The sequence below is a fragment of the Arachis duranensis genome, chromosome 10, assembly GCF_000817695.3.
Source record: "Arachis duranensis cultivar V14167 chromosome 10, aradu.V14167.gnm2.J7QH, whole genome shotgun sequence".
NCBI lineage: Eukaryota > Viridiplantae > Streptophyta > Magnoliopsida > Fabales > Fabaceae > Arachis > Arachis duranensis.
The window spans coordinates 99,729,420-99,757,274 of NC_029781.3; the positions used below are offsets into that span (position 1 = coordinate 99,729,420).

The following is a 27,855-nucleotide window of genomic DNA, read 5'->3' on the forward strand; positions in this document are numbered from 1 at the left end:
ATGAATAATGAGATATATTTTGATTTTGATTTTTAAATTAATTTTTGTTTAATATAAAAAAGGGTATTTTAGTTTTTTTATAATATTAAATAAAAAATATTTTTTATTTTTATTAAAGTATAAGGATAATTTAGTAAAATAATTGATATAATATATATTTAAAAAAAATAATTATTGACGTAGAAAATATAATCCATGTGTCGTGTTTTAATTTGTCCACATTTTAATTGTATCGATACGTATAAACACCATTAAAATTAACTACTAAAATATTTGTGCATATAATTGGATGTTTGGGACAATATACAATTAGATATTTGTGTATATCAAAATTAAAGATCATATTAGATGTACATTAAAATTAACCACTAAAATCAGTCATTAAAATAAACATATATATTTATATACAAATACACAATAACTAATTTTAGTGTATAAATAATATTTTTATAAAATATATGTAAAAATATAAAATTCATACTGAAAATAAATTAAACAATATATATTTTTATATACAAATACATAATAATTGATTTTAGTCTACACATAACATTTTTTAAAAACTAAATTCTTTTAATAATTACACCAATTTAATTTATAGCGAAAAAGAGAATTAACAGCTTCTATCAATATACTACGAAACGACGTCGTTAAATTTTGAAGAATATGATTTTGAATTTTGTTTGTTTCTGGATTTGGTGTCTGTTTTCCGTAGCGGAATTGAACCGGGAAATTCATTCATTCAAAAAGCAAGTTGAAAATCACTCATCATCATCCTTCCAATTTCATCATCTTCATTACCCTTCCACCACAACCACCACCACAGCCACCGTTACTGCCACCACAGCCATCACAAATCCACAACAAAAGCAACAAAGACCTTTCAGACTCGCCGAAAATCTTGAACTGAAAGAATGAATGAAAATGGAGAAAGAAAGTTGTGTGTGTGAAGTGATGGATCCTCTCGCCAACTATTGGGGTCTCTCCCTCTTTCCCCAAATAATATCATCTTCTTCTGCTGCTGTCACTGCTTCTTCCTCTTCGAAGCCCTACGATCCCAACTACGATCTGGACTGCATCCATAACCATCTCCGATCCACGGTACAATTCCACTTCAACTCCTTTCAGCTCATATTCACTTTTTATTTTTAATTTTTTTCCGCAGGTCGGAATTTATTTACTAAGTGTTGTCAATTTTCCAATTATTGTGTCTGTGTCCGATCTTTTGTTCCAGCTAAGAGTGGAATTTTAGGGTTTTGAGTAAATCACCAAAGTGCATTGTGTGTGGGCAATTTTTGTTCCTTTCGTTTGGGTGAAATTCGACGGGATTAAATTACTTTGCTACTTTTTTATGTATGAATAGATGGTGTGATGCATGGGTTTCAAAATTTGAGTTCATTGTTTGACTTGAGTTTTTATAAGAAATGAAAAAAGCAGAAGAATTAGAGTGGTTGTAATGGATGTTGCAACCATAATTTTAATTGGACGAGTTGAAGGCTGTGATATGTGAAAATCCTGGACTGTTTGACTCTGAAATCTCGAGTGATCCAGCATGTCATGAAGAAAATGATAATCCAGCATGTCATGAAGAAAATGATGTTGTTGCTGAAGAGGTTTTGGAGTTTCCTCGAAAACGGAGACCTGCTTTAGGCCTGAAGCGTGCTCGTTTCTCTTTAAAGCCAACTAAAATGTAAAATTACCTTCTCCAGTCTCACCCCCAATCCCATCCCTTCCCCCATTTTGTCATGCTGATTTTTTTTTTTTTGAATTTGTTTCTCTCTTATTGTTTTGACAGTCAATCTGTTGAGAGTTTGATACCAAGGCAGGACCTTGATAAACTGAAAGATCCAGTGGAATTCTTCTTGGCCCATGAACGGCTAGAAAGTAAGTCACCATATTTCTTTTCCTGTGCACACATTGGATGTTGTTTCTAACGTTTTCTCTTGTTCGGTCTGCATTTGATGGATAGATGCAAAAAGAGAGATACAGAAGCTGACGGGTGTGTCACTTGAGTCAAATCCGTCTGATACTACCACTAAGCCGCGACAACGTCGACCAGGACTTTCAGGGAATAATGAGAGGTACGATGCTAATTGTTAAATAATCAACTCTCATTGCCTTGTTTATGATGTTTGTCATCCTTTTATTTTTAGTTTGTTAATATTCGTCATAATATCATATGGCTCAGGCGGGTCAAATACAAGCATCGATATCCAAAAGAAACTTTTGACAATAACAATTATGGTCCACCCTCTCAAGAGGCAAGTGAATCTGTTTGTCTTGATTCTGTTGGTGAGAGCGCAGACGAAGGTGGAGCTTGTATTACTCCGCTGGAAAATGAAGAAATTGGTAAGTGAATGACACTCTACAGAGCACGGGTTGATTTTTTATAATCTCTCTTGAGTATATGTTATTCGTCAATGAGTTTTGGCCTTCCCTCCTAGCACTAGTTGCTTTACATTTCTCTGGTTTTCTAGACTTCAGATATTGATATGATGTATTTTGCTGCAGATTCACCTGCTATTGAAGAGAACAAGACCAGTGACGTACTGGATAGATTGCTTCAATGCAATTCTGAAGATCTAGAAGGGGATGGAGCAATGACTCTCTTACAGGAGACTTTACAGATCAAACCAATTGCTTTAGAGAAATTAGTTGTTCCTGAGTTCCCAAATAATAGCCAAATTCTTGATATGAAATCATTGCATGGGAACTCATCAAAGCCAAGGAAGAGGAAACCTTTGTCCAATCTCGATAATTTATTGACAGGATTTAATAATAGGACGCCTATTAGACAGGACATAGGATGCCTCTTGCAGCAATCAGGTTCACCTACCCCGCCAAGAAGTCCATTTGCTCTATTACCTTTGTTGCAGCAGCACATTTCACGCACAGAGCCATCAGTGGATCCATTTGCAGCTGACAGAAGTGATCCTTTATCCAACAGAACAAATTCTCCAGTCCCTCTGATACACCAGGAGCCCAATCTTATTGCTTCTGGGAAGCTGTCAAATGTACACTCTGCAAACATAATTGATGATGGTGTTGCCATCAGTAAAGCAAATTCAGCAGGTGACACGGTCAGGAATGGCTCCAGTTCTTCTGGAGAATCCAAGAAAGATCGTTCTGGGATGGTACCCACTAAACTGAAAAAATCCTTATTTGAAGAAATAATTGCAACAAAGGAGACACATTCAGTGGAAGAGACCGTCAGAGATTGTGCTACTACACCCCAAAAGTTCGTGGAGGATAATTCAAGGCAACCTCAGCCTGATGCTAATATTGAGTCAAAAGGACCTCATTTTGGCATGGAAGTGGATATTGAAGACAGTGAGATGCATTCTGTTGAAGACACCATTAGAGATTGTGCTAGTACACCCGAAAAGTCTCTGGAGGATAATCCAAAGAAGCCTGAGTTTGATGCTAATATTGTGTCAAATGGTCCTCATGTTGACATGGATGTGGATATTGGAGACAGTGGTATGAATGTGCTAGTACACTCTGCAAACATAATTGATGATGGTGTTGCTATTAGTAAGGCAAATTCAGCAGGTGACACAGTCAGGAATGGCTCCAGTTCTTCTGGAGAATCCAAGGAAGATCGTTCTGGGATGGTACCCACTAAACTGAATATACCCTTACTTGAAGAAATAATTGCAACAATTGAGACACATTCAGTGGAAGAGACCATCGGAGATTGTGCTATTACACCCCAAAAGTCCGTGGAGGATAATTCAAGGCAACCTCAGCCTGATGCTAATATTGAGTCAAAAGGACCTCATTTTGGCATGGACGTGGATATTGGAGACAGTGAGATGCATTCAGTTGAAGACGCCATTAGAGATTGTGCTAGTACACCCCAAAAGTCTCTGGAGGATAACCCAAGGCAGCCTGAGTTTGATGCTAATGCTGAGTCAAATGGTCCTCATGTTGACATGGATGTGGGTATTGGAGACAGTGGTATGAATGACAGAGTAGGGATGCCAAATATTGAAACAAATGGACCCTGTGAAATCGAGGATGACGTATGTTTATATTTCAAGCTCTTTCATCCTGAATTGTGGCAAATTTTGTAGCTCTGAATCAATCTATGTTTTGATACAGGCAGAGAATATGCAGGCACATGCAGCTGCTGTGCCATCAGATGATTCTAATATTAACCTGGTGAATCCTCCAGGTATGCACATTTTTTCATCTGGTTCTGATATACATGCACAATGGCTGGTTAATTCATGGCTGACCCCAAGCCATCTCTATAATGTTTCCATTTTGTTATTTTAATTAAGAAAAATAGAGTAATAAGACAAGTATGTTCTTGAAGTTTTTTTTGATGGGCTTGAGTCCCTAGGGAAAAAAGTATCAAATAGATTTTTAAAGAAACATTACGATCAACTTATAAGTCCCTGAGAGAAAAAAAGTTACCAAGTAAATCCTGAAAATTTGCAAGGGTGGACTTATAGGTTAGAAGGATGAATTGTGTCTAATATTTCAATTTTCTAGGGACTTATAAATCTAGTGTTTCAATTATTCTTTCTCCAGGGATTTATTTGGTACTTTTTTTTTCTCAAGACCTATAATTCCATTACAAAATTTTGAGAGATTTACTTGGTATTTTATTTTTATTTAAGGACCTATAAATTTGCAAAATTCTTTAGAGATCTACTTTTCCTATTACTCAAAAAAATATTTTTTATTGTTATTTTCTTCCCATGAGATCTCTTTGCCGTAGTCATTTAATCAATTCACTTGAAATGAAATGCACCTTTTTTTAGCAGTTTGGTACACTAAGCCAGTTTTATCTTAAATGCATAAACAACTTTATTGATCCCTTGTTTTCTGCAAAAAAATTGTCATACTTCACCATTTAACCTATGGTTTTTTAATCTTTTCTTCTAAGGATTCATAGACTTAATTTACCTATTGTAGAGAGTGTGTGTGTGTGTGTGTGTGTGGATTTGTTGAAAACTGCCAGTTTTCGCTTTTCGATAGAGCTGAATGCTGCCATTAATTTTATCAATGTCGTTGGTCTTAGTGGGATAAGTTTTGATTAATTTTTGTTGTTTACACATTATGACAATTCAGGTACTTCCCTGATAAATTATTTTGATCTGAAATCAAGGGAGGACATCTTTTGTGTATTACCTTTAGCTTTACTGTTGATAGTTCTAAGTCAGTTGTTTGTATGGATTAGCAGATCAGTCAGACACCACTGGGTTTCAAGCCAATGATTGTGATAAAGATTCCAGAAGATCAGATGATGGTTCAGAACAATGTTTACAGGTTAACAACTTTGCTGCTTTCCTTTTTGTTCCCCTTTCAGTCTTTGTATTTGAATCTCATTTCAATTATTATTCGTTATATCATGTATTAGCAAGGTAGATAGTAGCCTCTATTCAAACACCTATCTTAAAGGAAAAGCCAAATTGTACTATACATTTAAGACTATTAATAGACAGGGTGCATTTAAATATAATAATTACAAAAGTTATGGTTTTGGAGCTGAATCTCTGTCCCTGGTTACAGGAAAAGACAGATGGTAATTCTTTGCCTGATAATAGACAAAGGAGAGATAGGTGTTCGAGAAAACAACATATAGATAGAAGTCTTTCTCGGAGGCAGTCCCTTGCAGGTTTTCTACTGCTCGTTGATCTCATCGATTTATTTTCTATAATATTTCTGTTATAGTCATTAACTTATGCTTTATCTTCCCAGCTGCCGGTACATCATGGGAGGCTGGACTAAGGAGAAGCACCAGGATCAGGACAAGGCCTCTGGAATATTGGAAAGGGGAAAGAATGGTGTATGGTCGCGTACATAATAGTGAGTATAATCGTAATGCGTTATCATGGGAGCACACTCGGTGAAGCTGGAATTTAGCTTCATCCTTTATTTATTGATGGTGGAAATGTTGCTATACTTGATTTCTTCCCTTACTATTTGTTGTCAAGTCCACAATCTAATCTAAAACATTTCCAGTGTAAAATATTTTACGGTTACAAATGTAACCACTGCACTGGGTTGTTTGCTCGCTTCGAAAAATTGGTATGAAATCACCGTATAATAGTCTGTTGCCAATTAGTGTAACATTTTTAGTATGTAACTAACTATTTTGATTAGTAACAAGCAAATGGGTCAAAGATTCTGCATTATTGGTAAAAAGCTGAGAATTTATTATTGGCTGTATCAATTAGCTTTGTGTGTGAGGTGAAGTTATGAAAGTCAGTGTCCTTAGATGTTTTTTACTTGTCCTTGGCATTGTTCATTGGGTTGACAAAAACTTATCTGTGCAGGTTTGGCCACTGTCATTGGGATTAAGTGCATTTCACCAGGAAGCGATGGGAAACCCACTATGAAGGTGAAATCTTATGTATCCGATGAACACAAAGATCTTTTTGAGCTGGCTTCTCTATATTGAAAGTATACGAGTTTAGTCGATTTATGTTTTCGAACGTCCTAATTTTACTTTGCTCTTGTAACAAAGAGGGGAGAATGTATACTATCTAATTCGCCTTGCTACTATTACAAGAAAGACCTTCCCTCTTCTCAAGTTACCCCTCCCCTTTGTTGAAACACTATCATTGGGAAAACGGACATGTATAAATGGATCTTAACTTGTTAATTGCACGATAGTCCTGTGTTTTCTTTTATTAAACCAAAGTATATTGCTTTGGATTAGAAGAGATCGATACGTCTTATAAAGTGAAGGATTATATCGTTTTATCATTTATTTTTTTGTTAGAAGTTAGGTGATCTTTGGCGAAAATTGACAGAGACAAACTTGGATATTTTTTTTCGGAATTCGATCCTTTTAATTTTTTTCACTTGAGTTTAAAATGTCATCTTTCACCATATATTCTATAAATGAAACTAAGAAAGAAATGAGAGATAAAAAAAATTAAAAAATTAGAAATTACACTTTACACATTTAATTAAAAAAAATTAAGAAAATACATCTCTATTTGTTTATAGTGCCAAAGCAGTTTATCTGCCTTGTCTTGTGGTCACCCACTAAAATAGGGAGTAGGTTAGCAGTTTGTCAAAATTATATGGGTTAAATATGTTCGGTCTAGTGGAGCAATACCTATTGGTCAATGATAAACTCTTAAATGAATCAAAATTATATGGGTTAAATATGTTTGGTCCAGTCGAGCAATACCTATTGGTCAATGATAGATTCTTAAATGGAGTTCAGTTCTGCGAGGAATTAGTTTTTAACCAGTCGAATTGAAAAATAAAAAAGAAAAATATGCCCTCTAAATTCTTAAACCAAATTCACCAACACGCCCTAAAATTCTAGGAAAAGCAGTAATTTGAATTGAATGAAAACAGAATTGCAAATACTTATGAGTAATACTGGGATTGGTACTTATCAAGAATGTTGTGTTCCCCCAGGTACAAAGCAAGAATGAATTTGTCGTCCCACCATCTACTATAAACTTTTCCATCTCACATGGAATTTATTCCTCAACAATAATTACATACACCGACTGACTATGCAGCAAAACGAAGTATCAAATCAAATCATAAATACAACAACTTCACATACTCCATCACATTATTATTACAATATCCAAACATACGCATACACCTTCACATCAAGAAACGAAATTTAACTTTAATTGATCTTGATCATCATCACAAATCATAAATTACACCTTGCTAATTAAATAAATTAACAAACCCTTGTGTAGTCACCGCAATTTTGGTTCGATCCACGACCATTTCTGGAAGACAAGCAGCTACGGTAACCTTGATTCCGAGGACAATCAACAGAAGGACCGTTTCTGTTGCTGGTTTTTCCGGTCGTTGACTGACTCACATCGTAGAGCATTCTTGCAGCATGAGAACTCATCAAGAATTCTGACTCCAAATCGGTTCCAATAAGGCAATCATCGCCACCTTCACAGTAGTTTCCATAAGAAGAAGAACTGCAAAGGAAGATGATCATGAAGACCAGTGCCAGAGAGAAACCCTTATTCTTCATTTTTTCTTATTGAGGATGGCGATGATTAACAACTTTGTCGGCAGCTTTATTTGATGGAAGAGAAGGACAAAGGAGTGTTGTGAATTATTGATACTATTTTGTGAATTTGAACGAGTCTTGTTGGAGTAAAATAAGAGAGGAATCTTTTTGCAACCACCACTATTGGTAGAGTGGGAAGTTTAAGGGAAGAACAAGCATTGACTTTACTCTTTAGAGATATATGTCAAATAACTATTTTTTCTTTTTCTAAAATAAGGGTTTAGCCACCTTTGCCCAAATTAATGGTTTACTTTAATAAATCTATAACAAATGCATTTAAAATTTAAGTTTTGCATAGTCTTTTATAAAAACTTTTTAATTGGTAATTTTATCATGTGTTTATACTTTATATGTTAGCGAAATTTTTAAAATAAAAACTAATACTATTCAATTTTTTATTTATTTAAACAAATATTAAAAAATAATCAGAATTTATTATTTTTTACTATCAATATTTAAAAATATAGGACAAAGTATATTTTTAGATTACTAAACTAATGAAACTAAGTTAAAAAAATTAAATTGATAATTAAATAATGATAAAAATAGTAAATTCTGATGTTCTTATAGTAATTTTTTTATATTTGATATATTATTTTTTTTAAAAAAATTAAGAGTGAGATTTGAATCTAAAATCTCTAGACGAGATAAAGAGACATACCATTTGATAATTGATATACTATTTAAATCCACCATTGTTTAGTATACATAGAAAATTAGTTATCAACTAATTATTATATAAAAATATATTTGATTATAAAAAAATTTAAATCTTTTGTTATAGTATGTTTAATTATTTTATTTTGAGAATTATGGTTAAGAAAAAATAAAATAACGTTATATCAATTTATTATTTTTTTAAGTTAGAAGTAAGATTTAAATTTGTAATTTTTAGATAAATATAAAAAAATTTTGTTATTTAAATTATAGTTCGGTAACTTATTAATTACATAACTATTAATAAGAAACTAAAATTTTAAAAAATTGAACGATTAAAAAAGTGCTTATTGATGAAAAGGATTTTCACAAACTAAAAAATTCTTGATATTTTTTGTTTTGATCATTTAAATAAAATGTTTAAATGAAATAATTTAGGTGGTTTGCATAAAGTGGGGCAGCTTAAGTTGAGTGAAATAGGTATGTGAGGACTCAATTTTCTGTAAGAAAAAGGTGGATAAGATCTAGCTGTCTTGATTTAATTTGTGGCCATTTATTTCTGCAAAAACTTCTTTATTTTTAAAAAAGGACGGTTGTCGCTGTTGTTTCTTGTGTTATCTTCAATAAACTTCATTAATCATTTGGAAAATGTTAAAATGCACTCAGCTAAATGTGGTGTATGGCACGCCAACCAATACAACGAAGGAAATGTCAGTTTCAAATTTTCGCTTCTTAATTTGTGTGTTGCAGTTTGAGGTGGTATTTTTTAATAATATGAAAATTTTATGTAATTTTTTTGGTATAAATATCATAAATTTAAGAGTCAAATTTATAATTTTTATTTTTTAAAAAACAAATTACAAATTTAAAGCTTAAATTTCTGTTTTAGTATTAAATAATTTTTTAAATATACAAATCAGATTTTTTAATTTATTTTACATAAAAATAATTATTTTTACCCAGAAATCTAAAATTCCGTTTTTTTAATACAAATGTTTTATATCCTAAATAAACCTGAGTTTTTAATTTGTGAATTTTAATTTTTTAAAAAAATTATCTCTATATTTATAAAAAATATACCACTTTTTTATAATTCGACATAACACATTTTAAATTTTCATAACTAAAAAAATTAGTCTTAATATTTTTGTCCTAATTTTCTAGCTGTAACTAAAATTTGAGAGAATTTATGTGCGCACATTTGACATTTTAATACACTTGTTAAGATGCTAAATATAAAAAATTTTCATCGAAAAATTAATAAAAAACGAGTTTTCAATAAATTTAAATGATTTACGCATAATTTAAATAGCATAGTTTTCATATCCTCATTTAGAGATTTTGAATTTAAATCTCACTTCTAACTTAAAAAAAACAATATGCATTTATTTATTTATTTATTTATTTATCTTTTTATTTCACACTCATTTAAGCTCCATGCATCATGTTTAACTTAATCCATGGTAATTTTTTTCACACAATTTTATTTATATTATTATATTATAGGCAAAGTTAAACTTTAAAGTGATTCCTGAAATTATATTAGAGTTTTAAAATGGTCCCTAAAATTAATATTTATCCAAATTTGTTCTCGAAAATACACTCTAAGACTCATAGTTGTCCCTAAAACACTTTTCATCTATTGCTTACCATTAAAAAAACTGAGATAAACAGATTCCTGCCATGCTGACACTAAAACGACGTCGTTTTGTATTTATAAAAAAAAACAAAGGAAAATCCTAATGGCTTTCGTGGTCCCTCCCCAACTCAACTCTTTCACACTCACGCACTCAACACATGGCAGAGCTTTCTTCAACCTTCTCTATCGCCATCTCTTGCCAGTCTTTGTCCCAACAGGGCACACCGCTCGCCCCTCCTCAACTTAGTTTCTCACCCTCACAACACTCGAACACTGCAGAGGCAAAGCTCAAACCTCAACCTTCTCTGTCATCGTCTCTCATTGTCGCATCGCTCGTCGGCCTCCATCTCGTCGTTGTGTCGCTCGCTGGCCCCTTTGCGTCACTGCATTGTCTCGTTTTTCACTGTTGCCTTCCTCTCTATTCGTCGCCATCACTACTCGTCGTCTGCGCTATTCTGTTGTCTCCTATGTCTTCTTCTGCGTTCTTCTTCTCTCCTCTAGCTCGGTTCTCTCTCTCTGCGCGTGGTCAAAATGAGTTTTTCTTTAGTTTTTCTTTAGTTATTCAAAATCGTTATTGTTTAATGTTCTGGGTGATTGTTGTTGTCGATCCTGTTTTAATATAACTGCAATGGTTGATTTTTTAACTTTTTTTGTGATTGTTGTTGCTTGTGATTTCTGATTTGTTTTATTCTATAATTTTTACTGGTTTTGATCTTTTTTTATGATATTGTTGTTTCTATGATGATTGGATTTTTAACCGTGAGAGAAGAGAATAGAGTTGAAGAAGAAGAGAATGAAGAATAGAATCCGATGAGGATAATTTGAGGATTACGATTTTAAATAGGGAAGGGACCAAATTACAAAAATAAAGTTTTTTTCGTCGCATCAGCTAGTTAGTATGGTGCCAGCATGGCAAGAATTAGTTCAGTTCAGCTTTTCAATGATAAGCAATGGACGGAAAGTGCATTAGGGACTATTATGAATACTCGAGTGTAACTTCGACGATAAATTTGGATAATTATTAATTTTAAGGACCACTTTAAGGCCCAAGTGTAACTTTAAAGACCACTTTAAAGCTTAACTCATTTATACGCATAATGTGTCTATTAATAAAAGACAATTAGTAAAAAATGATAATGTCATTCTTATTTTTGATAATATTTCTTCACACGTGAATTTTTTATATTGTATATTTACATAAATTTGTAGAAAAAATAAAATAATATTATTAAGATATGAATGACAACAGAAAATATATTGTAAAAAATAAATAATACAAAAGTCTCTAAATCCAATGACATAATTAAGAATATATTGGTGTCTGCTATGTTTGTTTGAGTAGAAAATAGAAGGAAAGAAAAGGGAGGAAAGAAAATAAGAAGGAAAATGATTATTTTTCATTGTTTGGTTGGAGAAGAAAATTGAGGGGAAAGAAAATGGATGGAAAAAAAAGTGGTGGGACCCACTAATTTTTTTTCTCTCCAACATTGGAGAGAAAATGGAGAGAAAACTAATGTTTCTCTCTCTACTTCCAATATTACCCCTTCACTTTTTTCAATATATATTATAATATAGGGATAAGATTGTCTTTTTATAACATTTCTTTCTTTCTTATTTTCCTTCCAACCAAACACATCTAAAGAAAATAAAAATCCACTCAATTTCTTTCCTTTCCTTTCTTTCTTTTCTATTTCTTTCCTCTCTATTTCTTTCCTTTCAACCAAACATAGCCCGGAATTGTTTTTACTAGTGAGATTTAAATGATATGAGTAGAGGAAAAGTCTCTAAATCCATTTCAATTTATATATCTTTTTTGGCTTGTTTGATGTCCTTAGATATAGCTCCATCCAGGATAGCTTAAAGTCATGGTTTTCCATTATGAAGCATGTTAATTTAAAGTTCTATATATATCAACATAGAAATCATCCAACAACGAGAAAATTGCCACAAAGTTTAGAGTGGTTTTGATTGATAAGAAGAAAAAGAAAAATTAAAGAAGACTGATAAACACTTGGGTATGACCGCCTGACTCTTCAATTATAATTCAACTATTTCGATCGATCATTAATTGTGTTTTTCTTCTTCTTCTTTTTTCTTTTAATTGCACAACAGATTGAGAGTAAATTTAATTTGATAAATATTTGATGCCCGATTTGGTTAATGTTTCAGTTTAATATTTGTTATGGTCATTGGTCACCAAGAATAATTCCTATAGCTTCTAGAAGAGTTTCACATGGAAAGGGAAAGTTTCTCGTGAGCAGAAGACTTAACAAGGAGAGAAAAAGAAGCCCAAAAGATTTACACCATTATTCAAACCAAGTCCCATTTTTTGACCCAAACTGATGACAAATAGTCAATTACATGCTATTCAATATTTCTTCACCACTTACAGTAATTTAGTAATAATCTAAAATCTCTATACCTAAACTATTGCTTGGCCCTATTGAAGGTCGGTCCCCCAATAGCCGTTTCTTCAATGTTTAGATGTTCATAATAATTTTTATATTATGGTTGCATAGAAGGATTTGCTGCTTCTGAGAATTACTGGGCCTGTTTGACTTCTTCAAGTGTTTGTTAACCTAAAAAAACTAAAAAGAATAATGACCCGTACATGTTGCTGAGGATCTGATTTTTCGTATCTTGTTTTTTAATGGTTGACTGTATTTAGGTTTGTTTTGTCTTCGGGTATTAGTAAGTTAGCAATTGGTGTGAAGCACGTGCTTAAAATTTGTTACTTTCTGAGTTGTTTAATTATTCTAAGTCGGATGGTCATTTCTATACATGAATGGATGGTTAAATTTTTTGCACGATTGTTTAAAATTTGGTTGAGGATGTTAACTTTTTTTTCCTTCCAATACCTAACCTAAAAGGGTGTCACATTTGAATAACTGTTCAATTTTCTGATTATACATATTGATTTTGAAGAGATAGGTTTGAATTGGTATTTTGTTTGTTTATTTAAGGAAAAAATTATAAGTATAAGTTGGAATCAATTTGCATTTGTCTAGTCTTAGCTAAAAGTATATTTTATTTTTTCCCACATATCTACTTGCATTTGATGCATTTGATTGGATAGGATCTAAATGACAGTAGTTTTGGCATTGAGTTTGACCATGTAAAGATTCTATTTACATGTTGATTAGCATATTTGACTACCATCGCAATCAATATTTGGGAACATTCTAAATAAACCGGCTTTAGACTTAAAAAACAGTGAGTAAGTCAGTATGAATAGTCCTTTTGACACACCAGATCAAAATAAATAGTGCGTTGCCTTGAAGTTGCAAGTTAAGTGGTCCTTTTGATTTTTTTAATACTTGCAACGGAAAAATTATATTAGATGAATGTTTAAAGTTGAGCGTTGTGACATGATCTAAAGCATTTAGGAAGCAATTTCTATTGTTACTAATCTCTAGAGCCTATCAAGCTGATTATATTATGACTTATTTTGGTGATTTTCGTAATCAGAAGTTCAATTTTGACAGCTACGCTTCCAAGAACCTTGTTTTACTTGAATTTTTTGTTATCTAACTGTGTACTCATACTATGCAGGACTGTGGGTGCTCTACTGTTGATTTTCATATTTTTTTTAAATTACAACAAAGATAGAAATATCACATGGTTTATAGATGCTTGGATTAAAGCGAACTGTATAAAATTTGATTGAGTTTGGACTTGATATTTTAGAATTCTTTTCTTTATCTGGTTTTGGTTCATGTGATTGACTTTTAATTTCTATGAATTATGGATGTTCAATTTTATAAGATTAGATGGTTGCAAAAAAGAGATAGCTTTTAGTGGTGGCTTAACTAGATATGAGTTAAATTAGTTGTAAATACTATAGTTGCATAATGTTTTATTTCTACATATTTATGACTTTATTATTTTCGATCATGGATGTTGTAAAGACTCGTGTTAAAATTTTAAGAATAATACATAGTTGTATAAAAATAATATTTTTTATGCGTGTGAAATTCGATTCTGAATTTTATGGAAGACTAATTATAATGGTGGAAAAAATTTTGTGTATATGATTCTGAAATTCGGTTTGTCTTATTCGTTTGTGTTTTTTCATCACCCTCACAATAAAAATACCATATAGATATGCTTCGGGTAATGAGAGTGGAGATTATGGAGGATATTATCATGGGAGCACACAATGGATCCATTGAAAAGGTGCGAACTTTGTTGGATCGAAATGAAGAACGTGTATGCCACAACCGCACAAAAAACAAGAAAAATGAGGTTAAATTACTTTTCACAGTACCAAGCACTAGGACATTGATGAACCTGTAAAGAAGAACCGGAATCAGAGAAAGCATTAAATATACCTAGAGTCCGTTTGGGAAGTAGCAGAAGCTTTTTTTTTTTACTTTTAAATTATGAAAAGTCAAAATAAAAGAGCTAAAAAATAGCAACAAAATATACATTGACACACATTTCATATTCATTTTTTATTTTCACCTATCATATCATGCATAATAAAACAACAAATACTAACTATACAATAATTTCTTTTGTATTGCCATCAATATTATTGTGAATTAGAATTTTAATATCCATTCTCTTTAAAAAAATTGTATTTTTTGAATTATTTATCCAAACACTACAACTTTAAAATAAGTACTTTTATAATTAAAATTCAACACAAAATAACTTATTTATAAGTTGCTATTAATAAAAGTCCTTCTACTTTAAACTCTTTTTTCAAAAGAGCTTATTTAAGTTGTTAGCCCAAATTGGACCTTGTTTTAAGACCACAAATATATTTTTCACATTGTTTACGTATTTTCGTGGTGGAGTTTTGTTACAACAGTAAGGATAAATTTCCATGGTGAATAACATTTTTAGTTCTTTAACTACTTTGATTCTGTTTCAAGATATTAGCCAAGCGTAAAAGCTATTAGTTAAGAATAACCATTTGGGTACTAATAAAAATAACCATCCGCTATCATATGGAATCGAACATCCAGCCTCTACTATTTGTTACTATTTACACACTACACCAAGACTCTTCTAAATAACCATTTGGGTGACAATAGAGATAACCATCTGTTAGCTTATAGAATCGAACATTCAGACTTTGTTACTTGTAACTGACCACATACTCTACACCAAGATTATTACGAATAACCATCTGGGTACCGGTAAAAATAACCATCCGCTATCCTATTGAATCCAACATCCATATTAAAATACTTGCAACTAATCACACACACTACACCCAGATTATTCGAAATAACCATCTGGGTAACAAAAGAAATAACTATTCGCTTTCCTATTAAATCGAACATCCAGTTTATAATACTTTTAATGAATCACACACACTACACCCAAACTATTCAAAATAACCATCTGGGTAATAAGAGAAATAAACATCCGCTATCCTATTAAATTGAATATCCATTTTAACATAATTGTAACTAATTATACACACCACACTAAGGCCATTACAAAATAACCATGTGGGTACCAATAGAAATAACCATCCGCTACGCTATTGAATCGAAATCGACTTTTTTTGTATATGTTGCATAAAAATTCTAAGCCAGCTTCAAATGCTCAAACCGCACCCCAAGTCTTGATATTTCGTCTTCGGCAAGGCAACCATGATCCAGTAAATGCGAATCAGTTCAAAACAGACATCATTCGATGAATATGAGGATTAATGGTCGATTCAAATATGCGGTTTACGAAAAAATAGCAATATACTAGAGACCAAACCTTATCAACAAGATCCATGTCATCACTTCCAGTAATGTCCGTACATTCTATGACCTACAGTCAAACATACACAAATTAATTAGATACCGTACTACTAAACAAGTTTCAACTAAAAAGATTTTATTAATACTTTTTCCAAAAGTATCATTAAAAATTTATTACTATACATAACTTACAAGAAATAAAAACAATAAAAAGTGTACTCATAAAAAATCTCACCTAATTAGTTAGACTTATATTAAGTATTTATATGGAGCATGTATGGATTTGCCACAACTGAATCGCACCTACACAACCTAAAACCAAGTCCATTTTTATGCTTGAAAAAGTCAAAAAGCTCATTATTTCTTCTTGGATGTGAATGATACACTCCCGTTCTCTATTTTCATTTTTTCAATTCCTTCCTTGCCAATCTTCTCTTATTTCTTCTTTTTCTTATTTGTTTATTAATTAATTTATTTTTCTTATAGTAGTAATTAGTGTTGTATGTTTTGTGGACTTGCTAATTGAAATTTTGGGGTCTTTGAGTACTATATTGTATGTTATGCACACTGTACATATATTTTCTAGCAATATTATATAGTGTGAAAAATAAAAAAGAATGCAAAAACAAAAAACACATTTAGTGAACATCCAAAATAAACAGCATCTCCACTTAGAGCATATATTTTTATCTATGAAGTGAGTTTGTGACCAAATTTGTTTGTGCATGCATGGCATGGAAGCATAAGGATGGAAATTTAAAATAATCTAATGGCAATCATGTGAAATGTTTAAAACATACATAAATAGGTAGTTTCATTCAATTCACTTAACTAAACATGATATGCACTTCTTAAATTACACTAATCAAATGACCAAATTTAAAATTTTAAACGAATTTGGTGTTTAAACAACACTAATAATCAAGTGCCTTGTCAAAATTTAATCTAAACATCATTAAAAATAGAATAATATTACACAATTCTGAATTATAATGCCTAAAGATAACAAAATGTAAGATAAATACTGGCCAAACATAAGAATTAAACAAAAAGTTTCACTTAGATATTTCACTGAGCATATGGTGTGCACAATATGTAAACAGGGATTTTAAACCCAATTTAAGCAACAATCAATCCAGAAAAATCAGCCATCAAATATTTTGAAATCCAAAAAGTATCAATCAATTAATCGAAGCCTAATCTAAACACTAAAAGCAAAATTAAAAATTAGTTAAAATAAATAAATGAAAGAACATGGACAGGAGGAAGCATGAAACCTGCGTTGATGAAAGGGAAAGAATGGAAAGAGAGAGGTAGCAGACGCGGTGTTGCAGTGGCACAGAGCTCAGTCGTTGCTGGGTTGCACTGGAATTTCTCGCGCGGGGTTGGACTTTGCACAGAAAACAGGGGTAGCGTAGAATGAAATGGAGAAAGAGAAAAGAAAAAGAGAAGAGAAGGAAGACAGAGAGGGTAGACAACGGTGGTCGCCGGTGGTGATGGCGGTGGTGTCGGATGGAGAGTTGGGACTGGGTTGAGAGTGCAGAAGAGAAAAGGGTCAAGCGAGAGGAAGATAAGATGAAAGGCTAGTTGCAAAGTTTCAATTCACCAATGTGAAACCCTGATTTTTTTTAATTTGAAAAATGATTATTATTTGAATTTAATTAATCAAACAATTAATTACATTTAGGATTAATTTACTTTTTTAACTCCATTGTTTACATTGTTCGCTAATATTATTGTTCACTTATACTTTTCCTTTCAACTTTGGTCACACAATTTTTTTATTATCTATAGTATTCTTTAACTTAACAAACTAAAGTCAAAGATTAATCTGATGTGAATTTTTACTTCGTTTAAAAATTACTATAGTTGATTACTGGTATGAATGTTGATGAAGCGCTTTCTCTCTTGCGATCTAAGCAATCGTTTGCAAATAATGCACAAGATCCAAATTTAGTTCCTCGGCATTCTCCTCCATCGACTCATATACCAAATCATGATTAGGTATATGTGTGCTAAATTGTTGTACTACTTGAGTATACATGTTATTGTATAGCTGATGTTTTGACTATAATTTTTTTGTTCATTTAAATTTGACTGCAGCTTTCTTATTGTTGGATGAAGTTTTCTAAAGACATAAAGACAATTCTTGGCATAATGGTGAAGCACAAAGTTCTTTTGATTTTAAGTGGACAACTTAGTTTCTTTTTTGTTTAAGTTCATTAGGAGAAAAACATGTATTTTATTTACTTAGGTTTATTATTTATTTGACTTGGTAACTTATTAGCAAGTATATATGTTAATTGGTACTTGGAAGACTTTTCTATATATATATATGCAATATATATTATTAGCTTATTTAAATGCGGGTGTTATATATTCTTCAAATGTCATATAAATATAACAAAGGTAAAAAATATTATTTTAGATATTAAAAAAGAGAATCTAAGAAAAATTCAATAAGGTGTTGCTTTAGGTATTAAAAAAAGACAACTGCAAATAAACTTACATAAGTGTTGCATTAGGTCTATAAAAAATACAACTTAAAAAAACCTAGACAAGTGTTGCTTTAGGTATATGAAAAGGCAACTTAAAAAATTCTGGACAAGTGTTGTTTTAGGTATATAAAAAAGCAACTTAAAAAGCTCTGGACAAGTATTGTTTTATGTATTAGAAAATACAACTCGTAAAAAGTGTTGCCATAGCGTCTCGTATAAAGTGTTGTGTTTGGGTGCTCTAAGACAACCCTTTTGCGGAATTGCTTTATTTGTAGAAAAGGCAATATTTTTTGAAAGTTGCTAGAAAAAGGTTCTCTTTAATATACAAAAGCGTTGCCTTAGACCAAAGGTAACGGCCGTATAACCAACCCCCTGCTTTTTGTCAGAAAGTGTTACTTTTTATCAAAGGCAACACTTTCTCTTATTATAAGCAACATTTTTAAAAGGTTGTCTCAGCCAGAATTTGTTGTAGTGCTGTATGGAAAAATTTATGGACTAGCAACTTTATTAAATTCTAGCCAGCATGTAACCAGTAAAAAAAAAATAAGTAATTTCACACTATTAGATGAAATCTCACATCATTAAAAATATTATTGATGGCTACTTAATGACTACAAATTACATTACGAAAAATGCTAGGTAAACAATGACTATCTTGAAAAACATGAACAACCACCAATCAAATAAAAATACACTACACCCTAATTTAACCTACTAATTAAATTTAAGATTAATTTACTCTTTTAACCCTATTAATTCACATTGTTCACACATTGTTTAAAAATATTGTTAATTATCTATACTTTTCCATCACGGAAATTGCTAATCCCCTAACACCCCTCTTACTATATATACAAAGTATAATTTAAATTCCAACATTTGCTTAAGCGAAAGAGTGAGCCTCAATTGAATTGTTCATGTTGCAACACCTTGATCCACCGTGACAAAAACACTGCCAGTTACTACCTCACTTGTTTCAATCACAACACAATTCTCAGACACATTCCTCAGAGCATGATTCGGGAACGTGTTCCCCGCAGCGCTTAGCGAGTACTGAACATGATTAATTCGGTTACGAAAAAGAAGAATATCGTTAAAATCAGCTTTCCATAATGTTCCATTCCCATGCACAGAAATCTTCGCAGCCGTCGCCTTCAAATTCATACCATCAACAATATTTCCATCAACTAAAACCTGTTCGATTTTATCGAAACGACAATTCGATTCGTCCAGCTTCACGATTTCTACGCCGCTATTCGATCCGGAGAACATGTTATCAACAATTGTAACACCATTGGCAACGCCTTTGATAGATTTCAACACAACATTTGCATCTCCAAGGAAGAAGCTACTAGAAATCAGAATTTGGACAGGGTCTTCAGCAACAATGTTAGTGTAATCCATGTAAGAATTCACAATCCTAGTTTGTGTTAAACCCGGTAGCTTCAAATAAATCCCCGTGCCGCCAAAACCCGCCGCCTTATTGTAACAATGCACGCCGGAAAAAGTGTTGGCTTGACCGGTTACCATTATTCCAATCTCGGCAGAGAAAATTACGACGTCCGTGACGGCGTTGTCGTTCCCATGAAGGCTTATTCCGGTGCCGGAGAAATGGCGTTCGTCTTTGTTGCCGCCGGCGGTGACGTGCTGGCCAAGGAATGAGTTTGTTATGTAGGTTTCGTGGCCGCCTTGGACTAAAATTCCGGTGGTCGTGAAATGTGTTATGTAACAATTTTCAATGTTGATTCTGAGTGAGTTAATTACGGAAATGCCCCCTCCTCTGAAGTTTGAGTCCAACAAGAGGTTCTTGAATGTTATGAACTCATAGTTGTAGGATGATGAAGTTGAACTTTTCTTGGTTTCACTTGAAGTTGACAGATCTATGAGGTGTCCGTTATTTGGAAAAGTGTTTGAGGCTCTTATGGTTCCTCCATGTATCTGTTTCCAACACAAGAATTAAAATTAAAGTTAATCATTGAATTTCAGCTCTTTTTGCGACCTAATTATAATGACTTAACTTACAAAGGAGGGAAAAATACAAATAATTTTCCCTTGATTTTCGTAAAATTAGGGTGGCATGTTCTTTGAAAGTATTTTCTTGAAATTTTTGTCCATTAAATGTATCATATGTTGCTTTAATTCATAAAGTATTTTCTTTGAGTGAGTTCATGAGTTGATTTACTTCCAACCGTAAATTTAAAATGTAAATATCTTAAAATTTTTCCTTTTTGTATTAGCTCTTTGTTAGACCAACTGTTTCACCGTTACGATTAGATGAAAACTCAGGTGAAGTCAACTTTACGTGAAGTTGATATTTGAGAGTCGTTAAATAAAAATTTAGTCAAATCAGTCAAATTATCTAACGGCTGTTAGGTATCAACTTCACGTGAAGTAGACTGCATCTGAGTTTCCATCTTAGGATTAAAAAAAGAGTAAACTATTGGTTTGTCTAAACTCTAAAGTGGTGCCACGTATCAAAAAAAAGGTTCTATTTCGTGGAGGGAAGATATTTTTGATGCCGTTGATCAATGGACTATAAATTCAATTGAAGTTGTTGTGTTTTCTATTCAAAGAAAAGAAAATGTTGCATCTTGTTGAATGAATGAAGAAATTAAAACATTAAGCGTACCATAAGGTTTCCAACCCCCACTGGCATCTTCAATGGTTTGCTAATAATGTAATTTCCACCCTGAAGATCAATCTGGGCACCACCAAGGTCTTTTATGCCCTTCATCAAGGACCATTCACTTGGAACTTTGGTTGCATCTCCAATGGCTTCAAGAATAGCTTCAGTACTGTCAGAATTTCCTGTTGGATCAGCACCATATGATGTCACAAGGTACACATGTGGTTTCTTCTGATCCTACACTAACACCAAATTAAACCATCAAATAATATTTAGATACTACTAAATGTGACATTAACTTTCCTTAAACATAATAAATTAATAAAAGTAGTGTAATTTGTCATAAAGTAACTTAGGCTTTAAATGGCTTACATTGCGGCAGAGAAATTGAAGAGATTTGAAAGTGTTATGATTAATTGTGACTTACTTGTAATGGAAGAGGAGAAGGAGAAGGTGAGAAGGAAGATGGTGGTGAAGCAATTGAGTCATGGTTAGTAAGAGAGGCCTTAAATGCCTTCATTCTAACCATAGCTTCATGATGATTGCCATGAGAAATAATATTAGTCCTTGTTCTTGGAATATGCAAGTTCTCACCATAAGAAGTATGATGAGTTAGAAAGAAACAAGACAAATTCAGAAGCAAGAACCACATTGGAGCTATTCTTGCCATTTTACCTTTCCCTTTGGTGATAATCTGTTTAAGCAAAAATCAGGTTAGGGAAAAGTAGTTGGGGAAAGGACTCTTTCTTTGTGTGCTGCTATAAATAAGGAAGGAATTGAAGAAACATTTAAGATTTCATAAATATGCAATATTAGGATATATATCAATATTTTAATTTTTTTTTTGTTTTTTAAGGTATCTTTAATTCTGCATATCAAAGATTAATTTATTATGGATTTAAACTTCATTTAAGAGTTTGTCGCTGACTAATAAGTTGTTCAATGCATAAAGTGAAATTTAAATCCCGATACTTATTTAAGCATACTAGAAAACTAACTACTAAACCAATCTAAATTGGTTTAAATATTTTTAGACTAATAATAAAATTTTAGCCATTAAATCGACCACCTATAACATATACATTAAAATATAAAATAAATATTAAAAGTGTATGAAATAAAATATGTATTTATATAAAAAAAAATACACGGTCATTATTTTTAGTATATATATAATATTTTTAAAATGTTTTATATTACTCCTTTTTTATTTTTTGGCTTTTAAGGTATGTTTGTCTTATGTTTTTTATTTTTATTTTTTGTTTTATAATAATTGAAAAAAAAAGTTGTTTTACAAAAGATACTAAAAATAAAAATAGAAAAAATATAAATTAAAGAGACTTGGGTGTCTCTCGTGATCTCGTCTTTATTCCTAATATCATTCTAAAATCTAAACGAAATCAAACTTGACATTTTAATTAGTGATTTTTTTAAAAAAATAAATATAAATTCTCTTTGAAACTATAGCGTGTCTCTCTCATATAATTGTTACTTATTTAACACTAAAAACACATTATTTGGACTATGATTTTAGAGATGGTTGAAAATTTCAGTCTTTACCTGTATTTAAATAATGGGGAAAAAAGAGAGTTAGATAAAAGGGAGAAAATAGTTCACCCGACCTAAGAGAAATGTCAGAGGTGAACAACAAATACTTTTTGACATGGTATAGAAGCTTTCTTGTGAAGTGAAAAGGTACTTTAGGCGATGTAGAATTATATCTTGGAATTATAGAGTAAAAGGGGGTCCACAATTAATGTCTTATAGTCTTATACTCAACCAGTTTGGTTGCTTTAATCAAAGATGAATTCGGAAACTATTCGTTAGATGGAGAGACAGAACTATAGAAGCTAAGGGCCATGATGAAATTATATATATCTTAGAGATGAAGTGAATGAAGATATATATCAAAGTCAAGTGGGGACCTATTAGGATTGCAAACAAGGGGAAAATTCCCATGATGATAAAGGATAATGCTATGTCAAACTTACTTTACCACCTATAACTTAATTTTAGTGTGATTCTTATTTTAATATTTAAATCAAATTCCATTTTTATAATATATCTATAAATATTTTATTTTTAGATATGCAAAATATAATATTTTTAACTAATATTAAAATGTATTTAGTAAATTCATGGCACAAAATGGTAGATGTGGTTGGTAATATTTGGTAACTGTTCCATTCTTTGATGTGGTTTAGCTGTTTGGGTAAGTAGGCGGTCTTGTATATAATAAACAACTTCTTTAATTTTTTTGAATAATTAGTATGTGAAAACATGTATTTTAAATTAATTAAATAATAATAATTTTTAAAAATATTTTGAATATATATTCAAGCCAGCAGATTGCACACCAAGTTAAAAGTTTGTCCCATATATCATATATGAGATCACCCTCATTAATAATTTTTTATTGAAGTAATGATGGTATAACATTGAGACATTAGTGACAACATTAAGTACACTTATTCTAAACATTCGGGAATCGGGATAAAAATGATCCTTTTGTCTGAATAGTAGTTCTGAAGGTCTTTGTGTCATGGTTGACTTAGAAACTAGAAGAATTCATATATGTTTTGTTGTACAAAATATTTTCACTTAACCGCGCAATCTACGGAAGTTTGGTCAATATGTGCAAATTACACGAGGCAACTGCAAATTAAACAAGACTACTCCACACTTTGCACTTCACACGATTCTGCTCTAATCTAACTCTTCAATTTCAAAATTGACCTAGCTAGCCATAATTCCAGATGCAGTGATATACAAAACATGAACCATTAATGTTATTATTGCTGAATTAATTAAGGTAAAAGGTTCATGCGGTAGTAATAAGACATAAGTCTGCGTTATAACTTAATACGATAAATATTTTTTCAATTCCGCTAAAAAATTAACAAAGAGTCTAACCAATAATAAACCAACAAATAATTTTAAATTGTATTTTATATTAATTAATTATAATTAATTAGTAATTATTTAAATTTTATTTTTTATAAGATACAAAATTAATAATATATTAATTATCTCTTTTTAGGTCTAATTTAAATAAACAGCTTAATTAAACTTCTTTTAAAAAAATAGTTTAAACAATAAATGACTATATTAAAAATAGTTTATAAATAAATTATTTTGTATTTAGATTTTTAGTTCTGTTACCTAGATTATTTCTTTATCAATAATAGGTTTACCATTGTAATTATTTTTTAGTGAGAGTACATAAAAAAAAGTACATAGTATATAAGGTGTAATAACTCAACAAATATTTTCTAAGGGGGATTTTTCATTCTCTCCAATAATGAGAAGAACCTATCTCTCTCCCTCTCTTAATCATTTCTGATTCATCAAACCATCAACATCACAGCTTGAACAGCTTAGGGCATGAGATTTTCTTCATGGTGCGGTGAGCGTGGAGAGCAACCAAGCTGTGAATCAAAAAAAAAAGAAAAAGTTGTGAATTGAGATCAATCCAATTTTGCCATTCTCTTTCTATCCCTAATTTTTCTTTCGACATTTTCTTTCCCCCATTCTTACCTCTTCCTTCAAACTCATCCAATAGAGTTTGATGAGAGGCTATTTCGCAAGATTATTTCTTGGTGAATATAGATGTTCCGATCAATGAATTGGAAGGAAGAAGACCTGAATCCTTATTATTTTATGATTCATTGATTTCTCAAAATGGCGAACATGGTAAATAAATCCTCCCATTATAGAGGTCATGGAGCTACATTGGCTTGCTCTGATTATAACAAGCAAGGCCACATAGAATATGTATGCTATAAGAAGCATGGGCACTCCTCCCATTTCTATCAACAGCGGCAACATAACATCACCATCAATCATGTGATCACTGAAGGGTATGATGATATACTCAGTGACAAACAATCACAGCTCAATTGTCTCCAAGAGAACATTGGAATATCAAGATCTGGATTCACTCCAAAGTAAAGATTTGCCTTGTTAGAGTTGATCAAAGACAAAAGTGTGTAACAACAACCTCATAATGCAAATCAAATTTTGACTAATTTCATTCAGACTTTCACTCCAGATAGAACCATTGCATTACATTTTAATGCGAGAATTATGAGTATTATCACTCCAAAATCTCAAGCTTCATTGGCGGTAACTACTACTACTCATCCCACCACACCTTCACACAGTGAGCACAACAATATTTGGCATCTTAGATTAGGACACATACCCATGCATAAATTGATTTTTCTGAAGAAGTATTATCCTTTTATAGATAGTATTGCTTCAAATTTTCCTTGTGATTCATGTCATTTTGCAAAACAAAAGAAATTATCTTTTAATCTTAGTACAACTAAAATAAAAGATTGTTTTGATTTAGTTCATATGGATATCTGGGGTCCTATTTCTGTCCCTTCCAATGAAGGACATAGGTATTTTTTGACTGTGGTGGATGGTAAGAGCAAATTCACTTGGATTTTTTTTATGAAAACCAAATCTGAAGCATCACAATTGGTTATTAATTTTGTGAATTTTGTCAGAGTACATTTTGAAAAACAAGTTAAGTGTATAAGGACCGACAATGGGCCAGAATTCACTCTAAAATCTTTTTTTGCATCAACTGGAATTTTACACCAAACTTCTTGTGTAGAAACACTAGAGCAAAACGGGATTGTAGAGAGAAAACACCAGCATATTTTAGGTGTTGCTAGAGCACTATTATTTCAATCAGGAATTCCACATTGTTTTTGGCAATATGCAGTTGCTCACGCCATTCACCTAATTAATAGGTTGCCCAGCACTAACCTGAATAATGCTAGTCCTTATAAGCTTTTGTATGGCAACTTACCTGACCTTTCATATTTAAGAGTATTTGGTTCTCTTGCATATGCCTCCACATTAACAAATTCAAGAACAAAATTAGACCCAAGAGCCAGAAAAACAGCTTTTCTTGGTTTTAAATTAGGAACAAAGGGTTTTCGACTTATTGATTTAAAATCAAAGGAAATTTTCATATCCAGAAATGTAATTTTTTATGAAACTCATTTTCCATTTTTACATTCCACTAGCACTGACATTTCTGTAGTGCCCATTCGTACTCCACAATGCATTGATCTTTTTCAATATGATACACCATCCACACATCATTTGCAATCACCCACACATACCACACTCATAGATTCAAATGAACATTTCTCAAGTTCAATGCACTCACCAATTTCCTCACACACCATTGCAACCATTACCACACTACACACTGATAATGCACCTGCATCACAACACTCTGACATCACACATGACTGCATTACTAGAAAATCTGAAAGAGTCAAGAAACCGCCTGCTTATTTGAAGGACTATCATTGTATGACAACCCACACAGCTCACTCTAGCAATGTTTCCAACTCTAACTCTTTATATCCTATCTCACAACACTTGTCATATGATAAACTAACCCCGAAATATAAGTCACTTTCTCTAGCCATCACCTCAAATCAAGAACCTAGCACTTATGAGGAAGCGGCTGCACATGAATGTTGGAGAAAGGCAATACAAGATGAATTGACAGCTCTAGATCAGAACAGAACTTGGTGTCTCACTGAACTCCCAAAAGACAAGAAGGCTGTGGGTTGCAAATGGGTTTTTCGGGTAAAATTCAATCCCGATGGCACCATAGAAAGGCACAAAGCGAGGCTAGTTGCAAAAGGATTCACTCAAGTGCAAGGAGTAGATTATGGTGATACTTTTAGTCCAGTTGTCAAAATGACTACCCTACGAGTAATGTTAGCATTAGCAGCTTTATCAATAATAGGTTTACCATTGTAATTATTTTTTAGTGAGAGTACATAAAAAAAAAGGTACATAGTATATAAGGTGTAATAACTCAACAAATATTTTCTAAGGGGGATTTTTCATTCTCTCCAATAATGAGAAGAACCTATCTCTCTCCCTCTCTTAATCCCTTCTGATTCATCAAACCATCAACATCACAGCTTGAACAGCTTAGGGCATGAGATTTTCTTCAAGTTCTAAAAGTGTTTATTTTAAAAGAAATGTGATAAAAAGTTTTTTATTATGAGAGAATTTTTTTTTTAACTTCTCTATAAACTCCTAAATAGCTTATTAGAAAGTTGCAATTTGATTTTTAAAATTGTACCAGACATTAATATTACTACTTTTCATAAGTTAAAAATTCAAAAAAAAGTTACTTTTAAAACTTTCCAGATGACCCCTTACTCTAATTCAATTTTTACCATTTATTACGCAAACCTAATTCCTCTTTCCAAAAAAACTTCAAAACTCCAAAAAAAAAAAGCAAAACATAAGATAAATAATCATCCAGATCCTAAAAAAAACATAGAAAACATAAGAAAAAGAATTATTTAAAATTAATAAAAAAATTATCTGGAATTTAGGATTTTTTTCATATTAAATAGATGTTTTTTTTATATATTTTTGCAATTGTTTAAGAACAGTCCGAACTCCACCACTCTTTTTTTCTTGAACAACTCTTGAAGCTGAACCAGATTGTACTTCCAGCAGAACTACACCACCTCCATTGGTATCGCAAGGTCGCTACCGCCGAACCCTGACACAAGCTTCGTTTCGTCGATCACCACAACGAACTTGTCGGAGGCGACCTCCACCATCTTCTCGCAGAGAAGAGCGCCGCTGCGGCCTTTTACAAAGTTGAGGTCGGGTCCACCTTTTACAAGGGCGGCGGAAAGGATCTG

The 27,855-nt window shown here is 32.1% G+C and overlaps 2 protein-coding genes across 2 annotated transcripts; one reads left to right on the forward strand and one right to left on the reverse strand.

Annotated features, from left to right (window-relative positions):
• Nucleotides 1-924: 924 nt before the first annotated feature.
• Nucleotides 925-8,179, forward strand: LOC107471325 (centromere protein C). The gene is made up of 11 exons (XM_052255722.1): nt 925-1,101; nt 1,491-1,690; nt 1,796-1,884; nt 1,970-2,081; nt 2,189-2,349; nt 2,512-4,025; nt 4,105-4,177; nt 5,195-5,280; nt 5,524-5,629; nt 5,713-5,820; nt 6,291-8,179. Exons 1-11 carry the CDS (start codon nt 925-927, stop codon nt 6,413-6,415), a joined length of 2,751 nt encoding a protein of 916 aa, XP_052111682.1. The 3' UTR covers nt 6,416-8,179.
• An 11,024-nt stretch (nt 8,180-19,203) lies between these two features.
• Nucleotides 19,204-21,835, reverse strand: LOC107471334 (polygalacturonase QRT3-like). The gene is made up of 3 exons (XM_016090776.3): nt 21,579-21,835; nt 21,155-21,388; nt 19,204-20,463 (listed from the first exon to the last, which is right to left on the reverse strand). Exons 1-3 carry the CDS (start codon nt 21,819-21,821, stop codon nt 19,441-19,443), a joined length of 1,500 nt encoding a protein of 499 aa, XP_015946262.1. The 5' UTR covers nt 21,822-21,835; the 3' UTR covers nt 19,204-19,440.
• Between the last annotated feature and the right edge of the window lie 6,020 nt (nt 21,836-27,855).

Bases quoted from the DNA above. Each gene is read 5' to 3' on its own strand.
- LOC107471334 (XM_016090776.3), bottom strand. From the start codon at position 21,821: ATGGCAAGAATAGCTCCAATGTGGTTCTTGCTTCTGAATTTGTCTTGT. The intron at 21,389-21,578 runs GTAAGTCACAAT...GTGTTAGTGTAG, and splicing joins CTTCTCCTCTTCCATTACAA to GATCAGAAGAAACCACATGT. The intron at 20,464-21,154 runs GTACGCTTAATG...TGTTGGAAACAG, and splicing joins TGGGGGTTGGAAACCTTATG to ATACATGGAGGAACCATAAG.
- LOC107471325 (XM_052255722.1), top strand. From the start codon at position 925: ATGGAGAAAGAAAGTTGTGTGTGTGAAGTGATGGATCCTCTCGCCAAC. The intron at 1,102-1,490 runs GTACAATTCCAC...TAATTGGACGAG, and splicing joins ATAACCATCTCCGATCCACG to TTGAAGGCTGTGATATGTGA. The intron at 4,026-4,104 runs GTATGTTTATAT...GTTTTGATACAG, and splicing joins CCTGTGAAATCGAGGATGAC to GCAGAGAATATGCAGGCACA.